At 46.8% G+C, this 21708-nt stretch overlaps 1 protein-coding gene across 1 annotated transcript; it reads right to left on the reverse strand.

The window, feature by feature from the left end:
• Positions 1-1325: 1325 nt before the first annotated feature.
• Positions 1326-11091, reverse strand: OTX2 (orthodenticle homeobox 2). Its single transcript, XM_025443626.3, has 5 exons — positions 11002-11091; positions 10787-10853; positions 6031-6246; positions 4820-4971; positions 1326-2969 (listed from the first exon to the last, which is right to left on the reverse strand). The coding sequence occupies exons 3-5, from the start codon at positions 6125-6127 to the stop codon at positions 2349-2351; spliced, it is 870 nt and encodes a 289-aa protein (XP_025299411.1). The 5' UTR covers positions 6128-6246; positions 10787-10853; positions 11002-11091; the 3' UTR covers positions 1326-2348.
• Positions 11092-21708: the final 10617 nt, after the last annotated feature.

Here is a 21708-nt window from a genome sequence, read left to right on the forward strand (position 1 = left end):
AGTTTCAGAGAGTGCTCAACGCCTCTTCCCAACCTCCCTCATTTTTACAGTAACGGGAGAGAAACCAAACTGCGTTATTTGCTGGGCATGTCAGGTTTGTCCTGAGGATTTTTAGCGTGTGGGGTGGTGGAGGGGATGTAGGGGGGGGAGGGGGGTCTTTTCTGATTCTTCGTGAAGCATTCTGAAAACTAAAAGCAGTGTGAGAAATTATTTTGGATCTGCTTTACTGTTGCAGGAGAAAAGCTGGGAGCACTAGACCCAGACGCTGGAAAATCATAAAGATTCCCGCTCTTGGGCCTCAATTTCCCCTTGGTGTAAACTACAGTAGGGTGAATATGATCAGTCGGTACTGGATAATCTTGCCATCAAGCTTTGCCTCAGTTGTTGGTTGTAAACTATTGCATTTCCTTCAGCAATAAAACAAAAGCAGTTTACTTATTGGGCAAGACTAAGTAGGGATCAAGAGAGCATGCACAGCCAGGGACAGAAAAATTAGCCAGAAAACAAAATGGTTGCAACTGCTAAAGTTCATTTAAAAATTTACAATCAAGAGTCACTTAATTTTGGTCAAACTTAAGAGCATAGAGTTTTAAATGAAATTAAGTATTTCTTTTACCTGAGGAGCACCATGATCATTGGCTCATTTGTCTTTTCTGCTGATTGGTTTACAAAATGCAGGTAGAACGGAGAAGGGACCTATTTTTTTCCCCCTCAGCACTTTCTTTAAACAAAACAAAAACAAAACTGACCAGGATGCCTTATGTTCAACTACTGAAATTATAGGTTTTAAAACTTTTCTGAAACTCTTTTGTTCAGAAATCATTTCTGCTTGAATTGCTTTCAGATTCTGATTACATTCCCTCTCATGTATACCTCAGATTTTTTTGAAAGTTAAAAAACGAAATCCCCTTAATCAAATGAGAGAATAAAAAACAAGGAATTCTTGTCATTCTCATTTTCTCTGAGGCACTTCAGTTCTTCCCTTCTCACTTAAAAAAAAAAAAATTGATCTACGTTAAAACATATCAATAAAGTGCCTAAGAAATCATTATGGTATGTGGCAGGGAGAGAAAAGCAAGTAGAGCAAGATCCTAATGATTGGTAGGCTATGTTCTATTTCAGAGCAGTCCTGATGGAAGTCACAAAAAAGTTTACATACCACAGTCACTCATTATATCTAGTTCATCCATAAAGCCAAAAAGGCTTTTAAAATAAAGTTTGCTAATTTCCTCCCTGACCTAAATAAAAACATGTTGGGGGAAGGAGAGGCTGAATGTGGGCTTCTCATCCATAAATAGTGGTATAAAATTAAACTGGACCCAATGTTGTGCTAGAACCATTTTAATATAATTATACATATCTGCCAAATCCAGGAAGAAAAGGTTTATGCATATATAACTTTTCCAGTTAACATCTGCAAGCATAAACGACAATGATCTCAGTTTATAAATTCATCAGGGTCAGAGCAATTGACCAATGTCTCTTTACTGCTAGGCTTACCAACAGTAAATTACAGATGAATTAGTGTCCTTTTGTTTCTCTTCTCTCACTCTCCTTGTCCAGAGACATTTTTGTTGTAAAGTTTCAGTGCAGCTCACCTCCAGCCAAAGGTAATCTTTTTAGATAAGTACTCAGTTGCTCTGAATTTGCTTATAATTATAACCTATTTAATCACAGAAGAACCCCTGCAGAGGTGGAGTTCAAGGTTGCATACAATAACAGGAGATCACAGTTTTGAAGTCTAGCACAGATTAAAAACCACAGATGTACCATTTATATAAGACACACACTGATTGTCTCTTAAACTACATATTGACTCCTTATGAACATTATTTTTTAAATAAAGTAGTGCATCTAGGACAATCAGTCGCACAATTCACACAGCCCTGAAAAGTTTTTCAGTGCCAACTACCAGTTGGTCATGAAACGTGAGTGAGCTTGAGACACTGTTCATTCCTAAGATTCAACCACGGATTGGCTAAAACATTGGAACACCTCTGCTTAAGAAGGCTATGTCCTTCCCTCTTTTCCTCACAATTTAGTTTTGTTTATTTTTGGTGGTATTTGGTTGCACATGGCTAGAATGCTTTTGATCACTTTGCAAATCAGGAAAACCAATGATCTAAAACTATGACAGGCTCTTAAGTAGACTGGTTTGTCCATTTCAGGTTGCTGGTTGGTAGGCCCCTCTAAGGCCCTTCATTTTTCCTTCTATGCCTCCCGGAACATTGATCGGAAGATGAGTCTGAGCATCATCCCATCTAACTCTTTTAACCAATGCCTGGCTAAAACTGGAATGTCCAGCCCAGTATATTTAAAAATCACCCACAAAGAGGTTCTACAGATCTTCACAAAACCTGGAATTTCCATGAGGATGTCTGATCTTTATAATCCAAGCAGTCAGCATTGAAGTTAAGCTTCCAGGAGGCAGTTTGGTCCTTATAATCCAAGCAATCAGTGGTTGAGTTAAACCCCAAGCTTGAAGCTCCATATCCCTGGGTGGAAAGAGAAGCTGGGGACTGATTGAGATGGCTGGTGACTGCATTGGTACCCATGGGGCTAAGTGTGGCCCCCGGTCCAGGAAGCTGGTGATGCATTGGGGTCAAATAAGATCCACAGTCCATGCCCCCAAAGTAGGAAGTTGAGCCAGCATATCCTTGACTATAACCTGAAGCCTGAGTATAGGTCATGGGATAGGACCTCTGCATGCAGGAGGAGGAGGTGGACAAGGGATCTGACAGTGGGGAGATGGAAGCTGGGCTCCAGATAGACACAGGAGCACTGCTGCTGGAAATGGCTGGGACTGAGGTGCTAGAGGGGGGAGTGAATTGGCCACTTGTTCCACTCTCTGAACTCACTTCCCGGGCTGGAGATGTCTTCTTTTTGGCAGGTCTCACTTTGTTTTGACCTCCATTCTGTTGTTGCTGCTGCTGTTGGCGGCACTTAGCTCTCCGATTCTTAAACCATACCTTGAAAGGGAAAGAAATTTCTTTAACATGGTATAAATAAGGAAAGAGTGGCTCCCAGATTATAGATGAGCTAAGCAGACAATCTGTCTTGCCACTAAAAACCTACTTTATGGTGCTTTTATATATACCCCTGGGATAGTAAGAAAGTGGGGAGACTCTCTAAAAGCATTTGACTCCTAGCCCAGAATAATAAATCCTGTGGCTAAAAAATTTCCCTCTCATTTTCCTTTCTCATATTTCACATCAAATACAAAATGTGTACATAGACCCAGTGGCATGTGGAACACTCTTACAGTGAAATATAATATATTTCACTTGGAGGGAAACACAAGAGAAGTGAGGGAAAACAATTCTGTTATTACTAGCGTAAATTCAAAGTGCACAGTCCATCTTTTGGGGAATAACTGCTAGTCACTCTACCTTTTTTCCTCTCCTTGAAAGACTCACAAAAGAAAGCTCCAAGGAGAAGCGATCTTGTTGAAGAAGAAGGTCTGAAAGGCACTATTTGCTGAGAGCTTCTCTACGTTAAGTGGAAGGACTTGTATATAGTATGTTTTGAGCTTGAGGACAGACTTCTCTGCTAGTCTCAAGTCTGACTCTGGAGTCTGGCTGCACGGGTGGTAGTGCCGCTCATCACACAGATTCAGTTTCCTGTACTATGTTCACTGGCTTGTCAATTTAAGCCTCTGCCTGCAACTTTGAAGATTCTCTTTACCAGCCCTGTTCATGTTCTGCAATGAAGGAGCAGTGTTTGGCGTATGGGGGAGGGGGGTGTCAGGGGAAGGAGGCTATCAAAGAAACTACCACCCTTTTTTGAAACTGGTTTCTGAGCAACAAGTCCTTAGTGGTCTTCTTGAATGAGCTCAATATATGGGCATGTTAACTGTGCCACCAAGGCTGAGCATATCACCACCAATCATTCAGAGCCATTTATTTTCTTTCAGTAAAGACTTGAGGTCAAGCCTCACAAAGATGCCAAAACTTGAAAAGTCTTTTGTCTGGTTTTCAAGTTCACACTGATGCGTCCTAGCTGAAGGGGAGTCCCAGGTGTGTGTGTGTGTGTGTGTGTGTGTTTAGTTGCTAAATGTTCTTTCCAGAGAACTCTGTATGGTGCTTGCATTTCAGAAAAGTTGGGAGTTCACTTTCCCACTCCAGCTTAATTTCTAGTTAAAGAGGGAGGAGGGGTGTCATTGAGGATATTGCATTGATATTTTATCTGCTGAATGGCTCAGAGCTAGCAAATTCTGCTCAATCCCAAATAAGTCAAAGAAAACCCTTTTATTGTGTAATTTCTTTGGCAAGAGCACCAGCTGCTTTTATAGCCTGGCTCTACCAGCCAATTGACATGTGACCTTGAGCAAGTCATTGACTGCATTTCTTTACCTGTAAAAATATTGGGACTATCCAGGAGCTAAGCTTCTTTCACCCCTAAAAGAGATGAAAATGGGGTAGGATTTCCACATGGGGAAAGGGAAGTATTAAAATATTAAGTAACTGTCCTTGAAATCTGCCCAAACTGGGCCTCTGTTGGCTAGGGACCCAAGAGCTCTAGAATTGTGCTTTTTTTTTTTTTTTTTAAACTGCAGCTAAATTGCCAGTCCTGCCTTACAACCTAAGCTGAAAGGCTCTTGCTTATACGATGGGGTGGGGGAACAAAATGGAGTACAAGGAATTATCAGGCATATGAAGAGGCCTTAGGAGAAGAGTTTACTAGCCTCTAATGGAGCACTTAGTTTCAAGCCTTCCTTTTGGTCCTAAGACGTGGGATTCTCCTGGGTCCTCAACATACACCGTGCTCAGGGGAGGGGCAGCATGGTCGGGAAGGTTGGTTCTATCTACATCTGCCCTACCTGCACCCTGGACTCAGGCAAGTTGATTTTCAGCGCCACCTCCTCCCGCATGAAGATGTCTGGGTATCGGGTCTTAGCAAATAGAGCTTCCAGCACGTCTAGCTGCGCCCGGGTGAACGTCGTCCTCTCCCGGCGCTGTTTCCGGGGAGTGGCTGCGGGACAAGAAGCCCAGGGCCCTTTAGGGTGGGGGAGCAGTTTCTCAGTCATAGGGGTCTCTGCGGGTGCTCCGACTCCCCCAACCCCCACTCCCAGCACTTCCCTCGTCCTCCCAGCCCTCCAACCCAGAGCCTACCAGGGTTCTCCCCACCCGCCCTTCCCAGCCTCGGCTCCTCCAGCGAACACTGGGGTCGCAAGACACACACTGTCCCTTCCAGGTGAGGCCCCCACTCCACCTGACGTCGGAGATCGCTCCAGCCAGAGCGACCCTTCGGTAGCTAACAAATGAAATAAAAGGAAGCCAAAACCCAAACACCCCTCAAAACCATCCCCTAGACCATAACACAAACAAAAAATCCATTCCCCGAAGTCAAAGGGTCCCAGAGGACCCGCAGTTCGAATTGAGGGGGCGAAATCTCGATCCTACTCGAGATCCTTGTTTTGGGGACTCCAACTGCCTTTGTTCCTACATCTTTAAAATGGGGGCGTATTTAAAACTTCTACAAGGATTTTTTTTTTTTTTAAGCAAAACAAAACAAACAGATTTGACCGGAAAGGAAAGCACCCATACGGACGGCAAATCACACCTCTAGGGATTAGAGGCATAGGGCCTGGAGGTCAGAGGGGAAACCCCAGGCGGGGCGAGGAGAATTTAGGAGAGACCCAGCTTCTCCAAGAGGACACTTCCGAGAAACTGGGCTTTGAGATACGGGTGGAGGCTGTAACCTTCCTCCACCCCCCCCCCCCCCCACCACCACCACCACCACCACAGCGCGGCTCCCCCATTCACTCCAATTAAGAATAGAGCTCTGGGCGTTTCTGCAAGTGTGGCGGGATCCACCTCCTCCCTCCGGCCCCTATCCTTCCCTCCGGCCGGTAAACGTCCTGTGGCTCTGGGCTGCTTCTTAGAAGGAAAACCCAGTGGGGACGCTTCGCCTGGAGCCGGAGTAGGGCAGCAAGACCATCAGCCCCAGTGCTCCGGGGGAAAGGGTGTCACATCCCCGCAGGGCGGGAGTGGGGAAAGGCGGGGCAGGAGTGCCGCGAGGCTCACTTACCCGGGTAGCCCACCGAAGGGTGCAGCAAGTCCATGCCCGAAGTGGTCAGACTCAGCCCATTGACTGCGTAAGGCGGTTGCTTAAGATAAGACATCATGCTAAGGTTGTTTGGAGGCGCAAAATCGGCCCAAACTGGGGGAACCCAGCCAGAAGGTCTCGCTTTGCTGGGGGTGGACAGATTCAGGGTCCTTGGTGTGTGGGTTTGGAGCAGTTGAACTATGAACAAAGCAAACAAACAAACAGAGGTGCTGGTTTACTGCTTCGCAGGCGGCAGCTCTTCCACGTTCCACCACTAACTTAAAAAGAGCCTGGGCTATGCAAGGTAGAAGCTTTTAAAAGACTTGCCACCAACCCCCCACCCCCACCCCCAGCTGCTCTGGAACTAGAGGGGATGGAGAGAGACCAGATAAACCTGTCTTCCCCACCCCCACCCTAAAGTTAAAAAAAAAAAAAAAAGTACCAGAAGAAAGCAATTACAATCTGCCTTCCCTGAAGAACAAAACCCCACGCCTTCAAATGCACACATTGCATTCCTATCCCTACATTTGCATAGGACTCATTGGCTGGCACTAGCTAATTGTCTCAAACAAAACTTGATTGGGGCCATTTGCAGAGACAAAGAACTCTTTGGCTAAATAAATAATGCTGATAACAAAGCCCATTGGTGAGAAACAAAGAAACAATTCAAGAAATCTACCTCTCCCCAGACTGTTGCCTTTCCAAGGCAAATTTTAATTACCTTAGCTTTTTACCACTTTTAACTGCTGTGAACCTAAAATGTCAGTGCATTTAACATCTAAAATACCAACTTGCTAATCGACAAACTTGAGAAAACTGTTCAACCGCTATTACTCCACATTTGAAGTCATTTCCAGTAATCATTTTCACCTAATTAGTAGTCTGGGTAATTAGATTTTGAGGTAAGTAACAGATTTATTAAGGTTTTGGAGGACCTTGATTATGTGTCTAAAGAACTAAAGCTAAACAAACAAGTATTTAACTTTTAATCGACACCCATCAAATATTTAAACATACTGCAAAAAAAAGTCTTAAAGATTGGCATGAGGTTTGCTAGGAATTCTGAAGTTAGAATCCCACCAATCAGATAATGACAGGCCCCCACATTTGCAAGTAGAAAGCGTAAGCATTTGTAGTGCAAGCCGCTTCCATGTTGATTTTGGTGTTGTGGAGGCTGTAGATCCTGCGGGAGGCAAATTTTCAGACATTTGGGTCCTCAGCAACTAGAGCAGAGTTTCTTGTTAATTCCGGCTGCCTTTTGCACATTTTAGTTTTGAGGAAGGTAGATACACAAACACCCAAAGTTGTGAAACTAATAGAATTTCTCCCTACCTTTCAAGTTTCCTACAATCCTATAAAGAAAAAGAGCTCAGGGAAGCAAAAGAAAGGAAGGAAAAAGAAAAGTTATTTACTGTCTTCAGCTGAGCGTCTCTCACTGCCCCAAGCAAAGGGATCCAAACTGGATGTTAATATGGGCTGACAGTTTTCAAGTCTGGCTTTTATTTGCCTAAAAAATGGCACTTATCCTGCAAGGATCTCTACTTTGCAACTTTGACACTATGAGAGATTGCTTCAAAATGGCGGATACAAGATTAGGAGAAGTTGCCTCTTACTTTGACAAAGGTCCTACTGAGTTTTCAGCATTGGATTTTCATATTTACATTGCTTTAGAAATCAAGACACAAAAGTCCACAAATGGAACCCAGTTACTCTAACTTCTTCCTGCTTTAAATTCATAGCACAAAAAACATGCTTTTCCACCCTCAGATCTGATTTAATGTAATTTTATAAATACCCCTTTTGGGGGAATTTGTACTATCTTATCAGCAAAACTAATGTAGATCCTATAACAAAGACTTGATATTTTCTACTCTCTTTTCAAGACAGTTATTTGGAGGCTGTGAAAATAATATTGCTTTAAAATACAGTCATTTTATTTGTCTAAATAGCCTCTGAGCTGGAGTTCTCTCTTAATACAATCCTACTACATTGGAAAGTTCTGAACTACTGTAGAAAAAACTAAAATCATAGCAGATGTACACATGAGACACACGCAATTGTTTTTACATGTAGAATTCTCACCCAATTAGAAATGTCTGTTACAGAAAGTGGCACATTCCAACATAAAAGGCAGTAGCAGATAGAAAGCACCAGGCAAAGATCCTTCTTGGAGCTCCTGTGCCCTTACCAACGCAAATAACACTAAAATTTAGGAGTAAACAGTTTTTCGCTTTTACTACTGGATTGCATCTTTGAAAGAGAAAGAGACATACCCCCAAACAAAACTAAGTACTCTCAGCAGCCGGCCTAGGTATGCACTCTCCAAAGAAGAGGCCATGGGCCCTTCCATCTAACTTCCAAAGCCCCAAATGGACACCTTTCTCCCTTCCTCTCTAAGCCGAGCCTAGAAGGGGGACAGAAAGACCCTTTCAAAGCTACAAGCTTCCATATGATCGCTCAGGAGGTGGCGGCTGGAGAACTCCTACCTACGGGAGCGGGTGACGGTGGTTCGGCGAGTGCCCGCGGCCGGCGGGCGCCGCAAGTCCGGGCGCGATGCCTCGGTCCGGCGTCCCCGCGCGGCAGCCCCGCAGTCCTGGCGCCCCGGGTCCGGCTCCACTGCCCGCCCCGGCCCGCGCCGCCTTATATCTAACGGTCAATTCGTGCAATCTGTCGCTCTCCCCCCACCTCCCCCGCATCTCCCCCACCCCCCGCCCCGCTTGTTGGTTTTTTTTTTTTTCCTTCCAAGGAGCCCATCTACCAGTTGCTGTGTCCTCGCTCAATAATAATTACCTCGTCCAAGAATTAATTATAATAAATGTTTTCTTGATAAACTAACGAGATAATCCGAGGGGCACACGTCCCTTAATTACAGGCCGCCGTGCTCAGCTCTGCTTCTCGTCCGGGCTGATTAATTTTCTGCATGATGGAAAAGAAACAAAACTACGCGGACTGGCGACTGGCCTGTGGCTCGGGAGAGAGCGCAAGGCAGGAGAGAAGAAAGAGGAGAGATGCGGGCACCGCGGAGGCGGCCGGCGCGGGCCTCCCTCTCGGGCGAACTCGAGGGAAAGTTTCTGGCCTCGGGGAATCGAACAGCGCTGCCACCCGCGAGGGAGGGAGGAAGAAACGTGCCAAAAGGGTTGGCCTTGACTATTAATTATGGTGAGGAGAAAGCCCCAGTGTTAGCTCGGAGAGGAGAGGTCTGGGTGTCTACCTTCCTTTGGGGGGAGGAGTTTGCTCTCCAACTCGCCTCCTGTGCTAATAACTTTTGGTGCCTGGAAAAAGTCCCGAAGTGAGCGGGAGCGAGAAATCCGGACCCGCAGCTCTAGGACCGAGGTGGGGTGGGGTGGGGTGGGGGGTGTTCAAGGATCCGACTTGCCCCGTGCCCTCCCCAAGTCCCCCAGCACTCCAGGGCCAACGCAGCTCGGCCTTCTGTCCCCACAGCCCACCACTGTCTGCACCGGAGGAAAAAGCCAGCTCGGTGGGAGTTCTGACCGGGGACTTCGATTTCAGAAAGATGCGTTCCGAAGTCGGACCGTGATTCCAAGAGGCCCCTGAACGCATCAGCGGGAAGACCTCTTTGCAGTTGGCGGCGGAACACGTCGCCGAGGCTGGCTGCTGGTGGAGACCTGATGGTTCTCCCTGGGTGGACCGAGAACGGAGGGCTGGGCCTCGGGGTGCACCCCCTCGACCCCCGCCCGGCCCCACGGCAGCCGGCTGTCCCCGAGCCTGGGAGGGGAGCGCGCGAGCGCGCACGCAGGCCCCGGCGCTGCCCCCAGGCCAGAGGGCGGAGGGGCCGCCTGCCCCAAGGTGAGGCTTCCTGTCCCCCGGCCCGCCGCGGCCTCGGGCGCAGCAGGGGCCACTCCCCAACACTTCGGCCAGCCCCGGATGCCCGCGGACGGCTGCCCCGCGCGGGCCGGTAACCATCCCGGGCAAACAGCTCTCGCCCGGCCTGGTGACCCGGGGCTGGGACCACGACAGCCGGCGGTGGGGGAGTTCCCGCACTCCCAGGTTATTCTGGGAGGAGACAAGTGGTGATCAAAAAGGAAAAGGAGGACGGAGGGCGAATCGCAGGGAGCTGCTCTGGGCTCCGGGAGAGGGCCCCGGAAAGAGCGGCGAGCCTCCTCGGTTATCCGCTCGGGTTTCCCCTCCCGTTCAGTAGGGGCAGGCGAGGGCTCGAGCTGCGACCGTCCTCACCCGGCAATCGGAGAGCGAGTCGGGCTACGGGCACGCGGGCCCTAGAAGACGCCTGTCTTATCACCACCACCACCACCATCATCATTACCCATCCATCTAGCTACATCTGCAGCGTTTTGTCTGACTCTGAAAATGTCCTTGAGATCGGTACAAATGACCCAGCCACATCTGAGAGCCAAAACGCAAAATTAGCAGGGAGAAGCCCAGAATGGGCGTTGACATAAAACAAAACCACAAACAAAACCCGTCCAGAACACCCCACATTAGCCTCGCAGGGTTTCCACGACGTTTGGCGGAAGCGGCGACCCCAGGAGCGCGCTGCCTCCCCTCCTCTCACTCCCGCCCTCACCTCCAGATCACACATTTTTCGCAATGATCGTTACTACACCTAAAAACATTTACGAGGGAGAAAAATACAACATGCTTCAGAAGAACTCCACGTTCCCAGAAGTGTGCTTTAGTCGGTCTATTGGAGGTAGTGGGGCGATGGTAGTCAGAGGAACACATGGGTGTAGACAGGCAGACAAGACAGACGGACACTTACCTTACGGCCGCATGGGAAGTTAGAAAAAAATTTAATTATCCTTCAAAATTCCAAATAGCCCGCTATCCTAAAAGAAATCAAGAGTATTGAGTTAGAAATCTTGCAGTCTTCAACCCTCCATGAAAAGTCAAACAACGAAAAAAAAATTTAAAGAATAGAAAATGAGGAAAGTAGCTCGAGTTCGAAACACGCGTGGGCCCCTCTGGGATACATACAAAGTAGACGTGATGAGGGCTGCTCTAGCGATTTTTATTTTTAATAACAGTGGAGGCTGAGTTGGAGCTGAGGTCGGTTCCGCTCTCAGGGAGATTTGCTGAGAAAGCGCCTCTCTGGCAACTTTTTGACGCAAACTCTCCAACCAATGGCAGGGAGAGAATGATTGACACATCTAAGCCAGAGGGAAAATAATAAAAACACACAACAGGGGGAGGAAAACAGGCCGCTGCTGCACGGGGGGACGAGCGGGCAACAAATCCAGGCCTCCGACATTACCAGAATGTTCTTGAAAGACACTGGGCTCCGCTTAAAATATACATTATGGGCCGGAGCATGTGAACTAATTGTATAATTAAAATGATGGACAGGGAGGCCTCCCTTACCTTTCTTCTCCTTTTCTTCTTTTCCTTCCTTTCCTTTCTCCCCCCCCCCTCCCTTTTTGTTTTATTTTGATTTTCGGGAAGGGGAAAAAGGAAACCCATACAATAAGATGGAAAGATAAAAATGTTTAGGTAAATGCTGGAGAAGAGCGAGGGTGGAGCAGTAGCTGGGTTATCGCCTGCAACGCCGGCGGTGAGCGTGTGGGTCAGACGCAGAGAGCAAGTCGGGCTGAAGCCTAAAACGGCCACGACGCCGGTTTAACCAGGGTCAGAGCACGCTGAGGGCCAGAAAGGGGGAAAGAAGGCGGCCTGGGAGCCAGCGTTGGGCGTGTAGGCAAGGGAAAGACGGATGCACAAGTCCAATCACAAACTATTTTCAGAAACTCAGGGTCTCTCCCACTCGTTGCGCCCTTATCGATATTCCCCGGTCCCCGAAGCGAGCGCCTCGGGCTCCTGTTACCCGCACAGGATTTTAAGAGTTTGCAGGAGCCCAAGGCAGGCTGCCGGGCACACCACCGGGGCGTCTGACCCCAGGGCCGGTTTGGGGAGACGGCGGGAGCCAGGTCAGGAAGAGGGGTCGGCCGGGCACCCGGGGAGGGCGCGAACGCAGGAGGCCCGCGCTGGAAACGGCTCCACGTTAAGACAAACGCTCCTCACTGGCCGGCGGCGGGGCCTGGAGCTAAGAGCCCGCGCGGCCCGAGCCGGGGGCCGAGAGCCCGGAGGCGGGAGACTGGCGGCACCAGGGGACCCGAGCCAGGGAGCGAGCCCCAGCCTAACTTTAATGCCTGGCACAGAGAGCGGGACCCGACAGCTTCCAAACCCATCTGAGTCCCTAGAAAAGCAGATTGGGCGGAGGGAATGGGGGGGGGGTGCACCAGAGGACCGGCTGAGGGTGGAGGGGTGGTGGGTGGGGGGAGCAGAAGACATCTCTGCCCTCATGACTCCCACTGCCGGAGAAGAAAAATAAAATCTCTTTCTAAACACCCTCCCCCTTCCTCCACCACCACCACCACCACCACCACCACCACCACCACCACGGCAAGTGGGCCCAAAGAAACAGCTCGCTGCCTTTAATTTGGGGACCTATGTTAATGAAGTTGGTAATTAATTCGTCGCTTTGTTGTCGGTTCTTATACTGTATGTGTAATCAAATGTGGCCGTCCTTGGGATTTACAGCAATTAACGAATTACGGGAGTGCGCACGAGGCAGCGAGCGCTCGGCAGCGCGGCTGGGCTCCGGCTGCGGCTCGGCCTGGGGCTGGGCGCTCGGTGGCCGCGGCCAGCCTCGCAGGTGTCTCTAGAGCTTTGGGCCCCCGCGTCCCAACGAGCCCCCGAGCGGCCCGGGGTCTGCCCAGCAACTCCCGAACCCTCAGCGCCCGCTCCAGTCCGGAGAGACCCGCTGGCTGTCGCGGTCCCAGGAGTCGCGACTTTCTGGGGTCCCGGGCTGGGGGGGGAGGGTGAGTATAGACCTTTTTTTTTTTTTTTCTCACCCCGCCCCCACTGTACCGAAACACCTGGCGACTGCCCCCCGCCCCCGCCCGGCCCTTAACTGGGGAGGGAGGAGAGAGCCACAAATGCCCTAGGCGGTCTCGCCCATTGGTTGGGAGCACTTGGCCAGAGTCACGATACTTTCGGTGAAGGAAGGGCCAAATCCACCCAGATCCCCTGTGCCAGAGCCTCCTTCCCACCCCGAGAAAAGACAGTGTTTCTCCCAGTTTGATCGCAATGATGTTTAAAGCATCAAAGAAGGAAAAGAAAAAATGGACGTTGTGCGTCTGGCGAAGGGGAAGGGCCGCAGGGAGGCCTTGGGGACAGTAGGGGTGGGGGGTGGGGGGTGGGGTGGAGAAGCCTCAGAACACGTACTTGTGATCTCCACGAAGTAAGGGAAGCATGTTAGACTGGGAGATCTATTTGCTGTAGGGTCCAGTGTTGTGGGAAAACCTGCAAGACCTCCGCAGAGGTTTGCGCTGTCCTCCCAGTTGGCGGGGGCAGCCGAATCTTCCTGAAAATTCCCGGGTTCTGTTGGACGAGGGCAGATTTCGGCGCCGTGGGGGCGTGGGAGGGCTTTTCCCTTCGCAGCGGCTGGGAGCAGACCGCTCTCGCTTCTCCTTTGCCCTTTAGTCTAATAACTTCGCAGAAATGCAGGACCAATAAACCACGAGTTGGAAATGGACAGTGTTAAATAAACAAGGGTCTCTTTAAAATTCTCATCCACTTCAGATGTCTAAAGTAAGATTGTGATGATTTTGTCACGGTTTGGTAAATTTACCCCTTTAAGAGGCTTTCATAAATCCCAGAACACACCTTCAGCCAGATTTGAATATAGATTTAGGTTTTAAAACCCAGAAGCTGGAAACGCCGCTTTATCAAAGAGAATTTCCCTTTAGCTTAGCAATGTGCTGAAGCTCTTAAAAGATTGGATCTGAGAGAGAGAGAGACAGAGAGAGAGAGACAGAGAGAGAGACAGAGAGGAGAAAGAGAACTAGAGACAGAGGCAGACAGGGGGGGAAAAAGACTTTCTTTTTCTTTCTAGAGGAATTCTGCTCAGACTCTGCAGCAGTTGGTAGCAAGAAAGCTTTCTCCTTGGTGTCTCCTGGAAAAGTTGCAAAATTGCTCTTCACCTGTAAGAACATGCTCTTTATTCTCCAGTCTCTTCTTGTCAATTCGGAAATTGCAGACAGCCCGGCTCAGGTACAGTCCCCACAAACCCTACTCTAGGTCAGGACAAAAGCCACTGGCTTGGGGGGGGGGGGGGGAAGGGATGTGGGGGTTGGGCTGTTGTACTGAAAACCGTAGAGACTTGGTGGGAGAAAAAGACTCCTTGGATGAAAAGTCTAACTCTTGATTTTCAGTAAGTCCTTGAACTTCCAATATACTTACTATGTGGTCATTGTATTTTTCTCTGTTCATGTTTAACTTTTTTTTTTCCTACATCCTGTGTCTTTAATTTTTTTCTATGAGTCTGACTTATGGTAGGTAGCATGCTTTGTATTTTTAAGTAATTTTCATTAGCAACTGGATGGTTTTTAATTGCCACGAGTATAATTATCTTGCTATGAATATGAGATATAAGTCTTCAGAAGCTAAATTAAGAAAACCAGTACACAAAGAATCAAATTATTTGTCAGAGCTTGCATGCAGTTTCCAAAATATGGCCGATATTCATATTTTGCAATCTAAATTTATGTCTCACGCTAGCTGGATTTACTTTCTCCACCCCACATGCCAGGCCAGTTTAAAATATTCCAAACTTTCCTCTGAGTTTATTAACTATGGTGCTTGTGTGTGTGTGTGTGTGTGATGGGGGGGGGGGGGGAGTGGAGGAGTCGGAAGAGAAAGGAGAAAGATTTCAGGATTCTTCCAAGCTAATTAAAAAAGAAGAAGAACAAAACCCATATTCCGTGAGAACATAGCCTCTCAGGGGGAAAGGAGCCAGTTAGACTCCCCGAACACTTACTTCAGAAATATGAAGATTAATTTCCAATCTTTTCAGTGATTCAGTGGACAGTAGGGGACCACATCTTGCCTTAGAACTGCCACGATATTTAGAAAGAAGTCATTTTTCATTAGGTTTTTAGATATGTCTTTATTAAAAACTTTGACAAGATTAACTTTAATTAATTTTTTAACGAGGGTTAAAGATTGGCAATGCAGGCAGAATTTGGAGGGAAACAGAAGGCAATAGATCACTTGTGAATTAAGCTTGGGTTGCTTATTCCCTGCATTACGACTGCCTCAGAAAAGAGGGTAAGAGAGAAAGAAACAACTTCAAAGATAGGATTGTGCTGTCTTGATAAAAGAGTAGGAGGCAAATTCCAAATGCAGAAAAGAGGAAAAGAGGACCATGTTGTTCCGGAATGAAACGGATTAAGATTGTGTGACAAGTGCGAGATGTGGGGCTGGGAGACATTTATGAGCTGAGTGTGAGCTGGGAGCTATGCGTCTGTCCCTGAGCATGTGGGGACCAAGGGTGTGTGCAGAGCAAGGTTAGGGTGGGGGCCAGGCAGGGCTCGAATGAGTGTGAGAGACGGAGAGAGCAATATGAGGGGTGTGAGTGTGGATGTGGGTGTGCATTAGGAGGGTGTGGACGGGAATGTGTATGGATTGGTGAAGGGTGGTAGCTGTCACTTTATATGATTTTCATCTTCTGTTTCTGAACTTTCCTTGAAATCCATTCTACTGCAGGCAGTAGCCTTGAGCTTACAGAGCTGATATAAAACAACCATTACAGTCCCATATCTTGCCTGTTTGCAAACTTCATTTAAAAGTGGGGGAAAAAAGACCCAGGAATGGTTTTGTAAGAAAAGGAAAAAAGAAGAAAAGAAAACCGCAGTGAAGCTTTAAACCAGTTTGGATAAATCTCTAATCTTTTATTTGTAACCTTTTACAAGCTTTATTTCCCGTATATGAAAAGCTTCTTTTATATGGGCACGACAGACTTTTCCTTTGGATTTTTAATTAGAGCCCATCAATTGTAGCCATATTTAAGAATCAATATAAAGTAATCCTTCGAGATAGGATAAGGTTTTAATCGAAAATCTAATTTCCCACTCTTTGCAGATCATTTTGAGGGTCCGGTTGATTAAAAAAGAGTTCAATTTTTAAAAGACCTAACACCTAAAAACCTGGAAAGATCGTGTCTGGGGGGAAAAAAAAAAAGCAAGTTATGTTGTCTTACAAAAGAAGTCTGGCTGTTGTTGGGAACTTTTTTCTTCTATTTAGAAGAATTTGACTTATTTTTTTTTTCTCTCAAATACTACTCTCTGATGGCTCCTATGAAAGTATTCACTTTGAATGGGAGAGGGAAAAAAAGACGAATTATTTGTCTAAAACAGTACTTCATATGCAAAAGATAGTAACTTAAATTTTTTATTAACAAAGAAAACATAGATCTTGACAGATCCTTTTCACGACACACTTAAAAATTCCCAAGATTAGAAAATGAGTAATACATATTTCATTTTTGTTCAGGGATGCAAACTTTCCACTTTCACATATAGGAATGAATATTTCCAACCAATTTTTAAACTTCAATATTGCAGTTCTGCAATTTTAATTTTCTTACAACTGAAAAGTTGCCTATTACGAAGGCGTAGAATATTCAATAGTTCTACCAGATTCACTAGCTTTCAATTGTCTTTTTTTTCTTTAAGGGAAGAAAAATGAAAGCAAGGAGGGAAGCAAATAAACAACAAGTAATTGTAGGTGCACAGCCCAGACATTTTTTTTGCTCCTCAATGATCAAGCTGAGGTATTTGTTCAAAAACTGCACATTATCTAAATGGGCATAGTGCGTTTTCAGCAAACACCACTATTCTAGTTAAGAATCTGCAAATCATCTCTTAAACTAGAAGAGATTTCTCCCAAAAAGTTTATAGGTGTATTTGCAGACATTCACTATCTTGTTTTTATTGTTGTATCTGTTAAATGCGTTTCAAAAAAGAACTCCCCGTATTTGCTTTTTAAAATCTGAAGCGATTTGAACATATCTGATACTCATGCTTTTCTTTCATCTGCAGAAATCCCAATTTATTTAAAAGCCTGGCGTTTAATGCACTACATGAGCGCATAAATTTTAGAGAAACTCTCTTGTATTTCTCTGTAATCGCGTCTAATGAAAACCTGGGATTTTTCCATTATTTAAAAAAATGTGAAAATATAATGCATCTTCATTAGGAAAATTGACTGCTGTGCTCACGACAGTTCTTAATTGAAAAGGCAACCTATTTTAATGGTGTGGTTGAGAAGAAGATTACATACTTTATCCAAACACAAAGACAATTAATAATGAGAAGCAGGCTGCTGCCATTAACTCTAATGCAGTTGCATCAATGTCAGTGAGAAGTGCTCATACCTGAGATACAGGGTGCAAACTCCCCGGGCTCCCTCCTTCCCAATTCACCCGCTCCTTAATCTGGGTTTCTTAAGCAAGCGCCCGGACCGGCTGCGATCCGCGGGGCTGGGTCGGGCAAGCGAGGCGCGGGGCCAGGCGTCCCTTCCCGCGGGTGGCGCGGTCCTGGGCAGCGCCGCCGGGCCGCAGTCGCCCTGGCCGGGTAGTGTCTGCGCGCACCTCGCGCCCTCTCGCCTGCGCGCGGACCCTGGCAAGGGCAGCTGCGGCCCCCAAGCCTGCAGGCTTGGCAGACCTTGGGCTACCTGGTACACACGGAGAAGTTTACCAAAAGGGACGGGACTGCTTCGGAGTCTGACTTCTGCTTTGACTCACGTATACGGAAAGGTCGTAGGAGGGGAAGCAAATCTTAAAATTGAGAGTGCGGTGGGGACCTCTGGGCGCAAACGGTCATCTGGCGAATCCACCAAGTTTTGGAAGGCGCCCCCTCTCCAACTCCGGCCCGGAGAGCAAAGCGCGCGTGAATGCGTGTGCGCGCGCTCCTGTGCCTCCGCGCGCGCGTGTGTGTGTGTGTGTGTGTGTGCGCGCGCGCGCGCGTGTCTGTTGAAGGCGGGGGCGGGGATCCCGACCTTCCCTGGGTTCGAGCACGCCCGGACTCCAGGCTGGGAGATGGGGAGGAGGAGGCGGCCACCTCTTGGCTTTTTCTTTTCTTGGAGAGGCCTCCACCCGGCCGCCTCGAACCCGGGCCCGCGCGGGAAGGGGGGACCCCCGGCCCCCAAGCCTCGGTGCGAGAGGCGCGGCGGCGCCTTGTGCCGGGCGTGGCCGGGCGCTGCCGCGGCTTGAGAGCTGGATCTGCCCTGGGTGGGCCGTGTGGCCGCCAGGCCCCGCGCTCCGGTACAGGCTGAGGATGGGGCCGAGGTCAGTTTGGGGAGAAGGGCTAGGCGCCCGCTGCTTGGCGTCCTGCAGCCCTCGGAACCCGCTTAGCCCCCGGCCCTTCCCAAGCGCAGCTTCAACGCAGGCTCGGAGCGGCGGGGGAAGGGAGTCCCCTCCGTCGGAATCACTCCCTTCCCCCAGTGTGAGCCCGGCACGGCCGCAGGCCAACAGGCGCTTCCACACCGGGCGGTTACCTCCCTTCACCAAACGGTGGTGGGGCCCCGCTCCTTCGGGGAATTCTGGAGGCTTCTCGCCTTGGCCGGCCGTGCGCAATGCCAGGGAGAGAGGTACTGCTGGGCGGGGAGGACACACAAACGCATCCCGTGGAGGAAGAGTGAAGGACCCTGTCCTCCAAGGCCCAACTGGATACAGCCCTTTCCCTTGAGGGGTGGCCTCACAGGAAAGTTCCTTCCGCAAATGCACCTTCTCTCTGCAGCCCTCAGTGTCCCTGGGCCAGCCTTGTCCTACCTCACTTTCCCTCTTCTTTCTTTACAAACTTCCTGCAGACTTGCCATTTTTTGTGATTCTGCCCATGAGTTAGGGAGCCTCTGAAAGCTTCTGAAGACGGTTTTCCCTGATGCACCAGGCTCCTCCTCACCCTCCCTGGGGACAGGTGGATCTCTAGAGCATTGACACCTCCCTTTGGTAAAAGCCAGCCATTGGCTACTTGGCATGGTCTAGGAACTTTCCCCTATTTTCTCATTTCATTCTGTATGATGTATCTAGAGCTTTTCCTGTTCCATTCAACTGCATTTTTCATATTGGAAAAGTTGAAGTAATCTAGTTTACTATTCATCAAGGCAAGTCTTGGTTTCTGCTGGTGGTGAGGCTATGTGTGTCAGCTGAGTACCAAGGGAGAGACTAGATCTCCTAGACCAGTAAGAAGTGGTTTTCTTCTTGGGATAGCTTGAACCTGAGATGTCATACTTGCCCAAGAACATAAGAGCAACAAACAGACTAACTTGTATTTGTGGATCTGTTTCTTGGCCTTTGACCTGTGAATGCTGGAGGCATCTTTATTAGCATGTACATGACTTTGGATTGCCACCCAATAATGACATTCCTAATCATTTATTGGAAGCCATTGAAGCTAGTTCAGCAACAGACAGTAGCTCTTAGCCTAAATGGTAGTTTTCTGGCAGCTTATTCCACTCATGAACAAGCAAAAAATGAAAGAATTGCTTCCAATACTTAGCTCCTGAATATGACAGTCACCACCTAAGGAATAGAGACCACACTAAAAGGTGATGATCATGTTCTAGGTTACTTTTGGAAAAACAGTTTCTTTCTGATTGTGGCCTCTTGTAATTAATGCACAAAATATGTCAAAGAAACGAAAGAAACAGGCATAGTTTATAAATATTAAGTATCAATAGAATCATGGCCCTAAGTTTATCCTGGCCTTTTCCTAATATTTCAGAAAAAAAAAAAAAAAAAAAAACAGAAGTAGCAAAGGCCTCAGTGCAGACTCTTTCTAACAGAAATATCCTGTAGATACTAGATATTCACCAAGGAATAAATCACCTCAAGTAAGCCTGTGTCTGTCATAAAGAACGAACTTAGAGGGAAATGAAACAATTCTTTTCTTTTTTTTAATTTCATGCAAGTTCGGATTTTTTTTTTTGTTAAGATTTTATTTATTTATTCATGAGAAACACACACAGAGAGAAACAGAGACACAGGCAGAGGGAGAAGCAGGCTCTATGCAGAAGCCCGATGTGGAACTCGATCCCAGGACTCCAGGATCACACCCTGGACTGAAGGCAGGCGTTAAACCGCTGAGCCACCCAGTTGTCCCGAAACAATTCCATTATGATTAAGAAATATTTTTAGGGATCCCTGGGTGGCTCAGCGGTTTGGTGCCTGCCTTTGGCCCAGGGCGTGATCCTGGAGACCCCGGATCGAATCCCACGTCGGGCTCCCGGTGCATGGAGCCTGCTTCTCTCTCTGCCTCTCTCTCTCTCTGTGACTATCATAAATAAAAAAAATTAAAAAAAAAAAAGAAATATTTTTAAATGTCCTGATAGTTGACATTGGTAAATACAATCTCAGTCACCTCTAGAATCCCAATGAATATATTCCACTAAAAGAAAAAAAAATCACACTAGATCATACATACAATAGTGCCCATTATCCGTGGTGTCACTTTATACAGTTTCAGTTACCCAAAGTCAATGGTGGTATAGAAGCAGATGATCCTCCACTTGGCCCATCATCAGAAAGTCAATAATAGCCTAAAGCTACATCACAGTGCTTACATCATTCACCTCACTTCATCTCAGTTCCAAGGCATTTTGTCATCTTCCATCATCACAAGAAGAGGAAGAGTGAATATACTACAATAAGATATTTTGAGAGAAAGAGAAACCACATTCACATAATTTTTTAGAGTATATTGTCATGATTATTCTATTATTATTAGTTTTTGTTAATCTCTTACTGTGCCTAATTTATGAATTAAACTTTTTCATAGGTATGTAGGAATAGGAAAAAATACCATACATAGGGTTCAGTACTATCTGTGGTTTTAGGTATCCATTGGTGGTCTTGGAACCCGCCTGCTGCTATTGCATCTTAAATCTGATTGCACATTTGGATCAATTTGGTTGATTAACCAATTTATTCATACATGGCAGGATGAATAAATCTATTTCTTTTTCATGTTTAGAATTTTTCATTGAAGTCTCTGATTTCTCTAAAGATTTGTGATTTTCAATCTAAGAAGTCTCCAGAGTACATGTATTTTTTAAAAAGTTGATTGTAACATGAGTTCACATTCATTCATTTATTCATTTCCTCATTCAGCAAACATATTTGGGATCCTACTATGTATTATGCAATTGCTAGGAGTTGATTATGTTTAGAGATTCATGCTCAAGACCAGGATTTAAGTGTTGTAATTTGTTTTGATTTTTGTTTTTCTCATGTAAAGCAGAGGCATATAGTTATATAATAAGCATTTGATCTAAAAGTTTACATTATCTACTCTCTTCTGGAAAACTCTCTTCATCCCAAAGCTGATGGCAGAAGTCCTCTTGATTTTTCTGCACTCCAGAGTATAGATTTCTGGGGACAAAAATTAAGCCTGGAGAGATTTGTCAGTTGCTCAAAGTTATAAGAACTTGTTGGTCATCCACAGCAATGTTCCTACAGAAAGCTATAGGAGTTGTTTGCATTGACGGAAAAAAATAGGTGACTCTTAATGTTCAAATTTGATTTGTTTCTAAAAAATAAAATCTGAAGGCAACTGAGTGTATAATTAAGTGTTTTGATAAATTATGTGCATTGCAGTAGAAGATAATTTTTTGAAAGGAATAAAAACAAACTTGATATTTAACATTCTTTTATTTAGACAATATCTTAAAGGTGTAGAGACTGTATCTGTGTATAGCATCATTACGTTCTTATTGAATTTTTAAGAGAATGCAAACAATGGGGTGCCTGGCTGGCTCAGTCTATAGAGTGTACAACTCTTCACTCTATAGACTGAGCATACACTCTAGAGTGTATGATTCTGGGGTTGTGAGTTCCAGCTCCGTGTGTGG

Source organism: Canis lupus, chromosome 8 (genome assembly GCF_003254725.2).
Source record: "Canis lupus dingo isolate Sandy chromosome 8, ASM325472v2, whole genome shotgun sequence".
In the NCBI taxonomy this organism is placed as follows: Eukaryota; Metazoa; Chordata; class Mammalia; order Carnivora; family Canidae; genus Canis; species Canis lupus.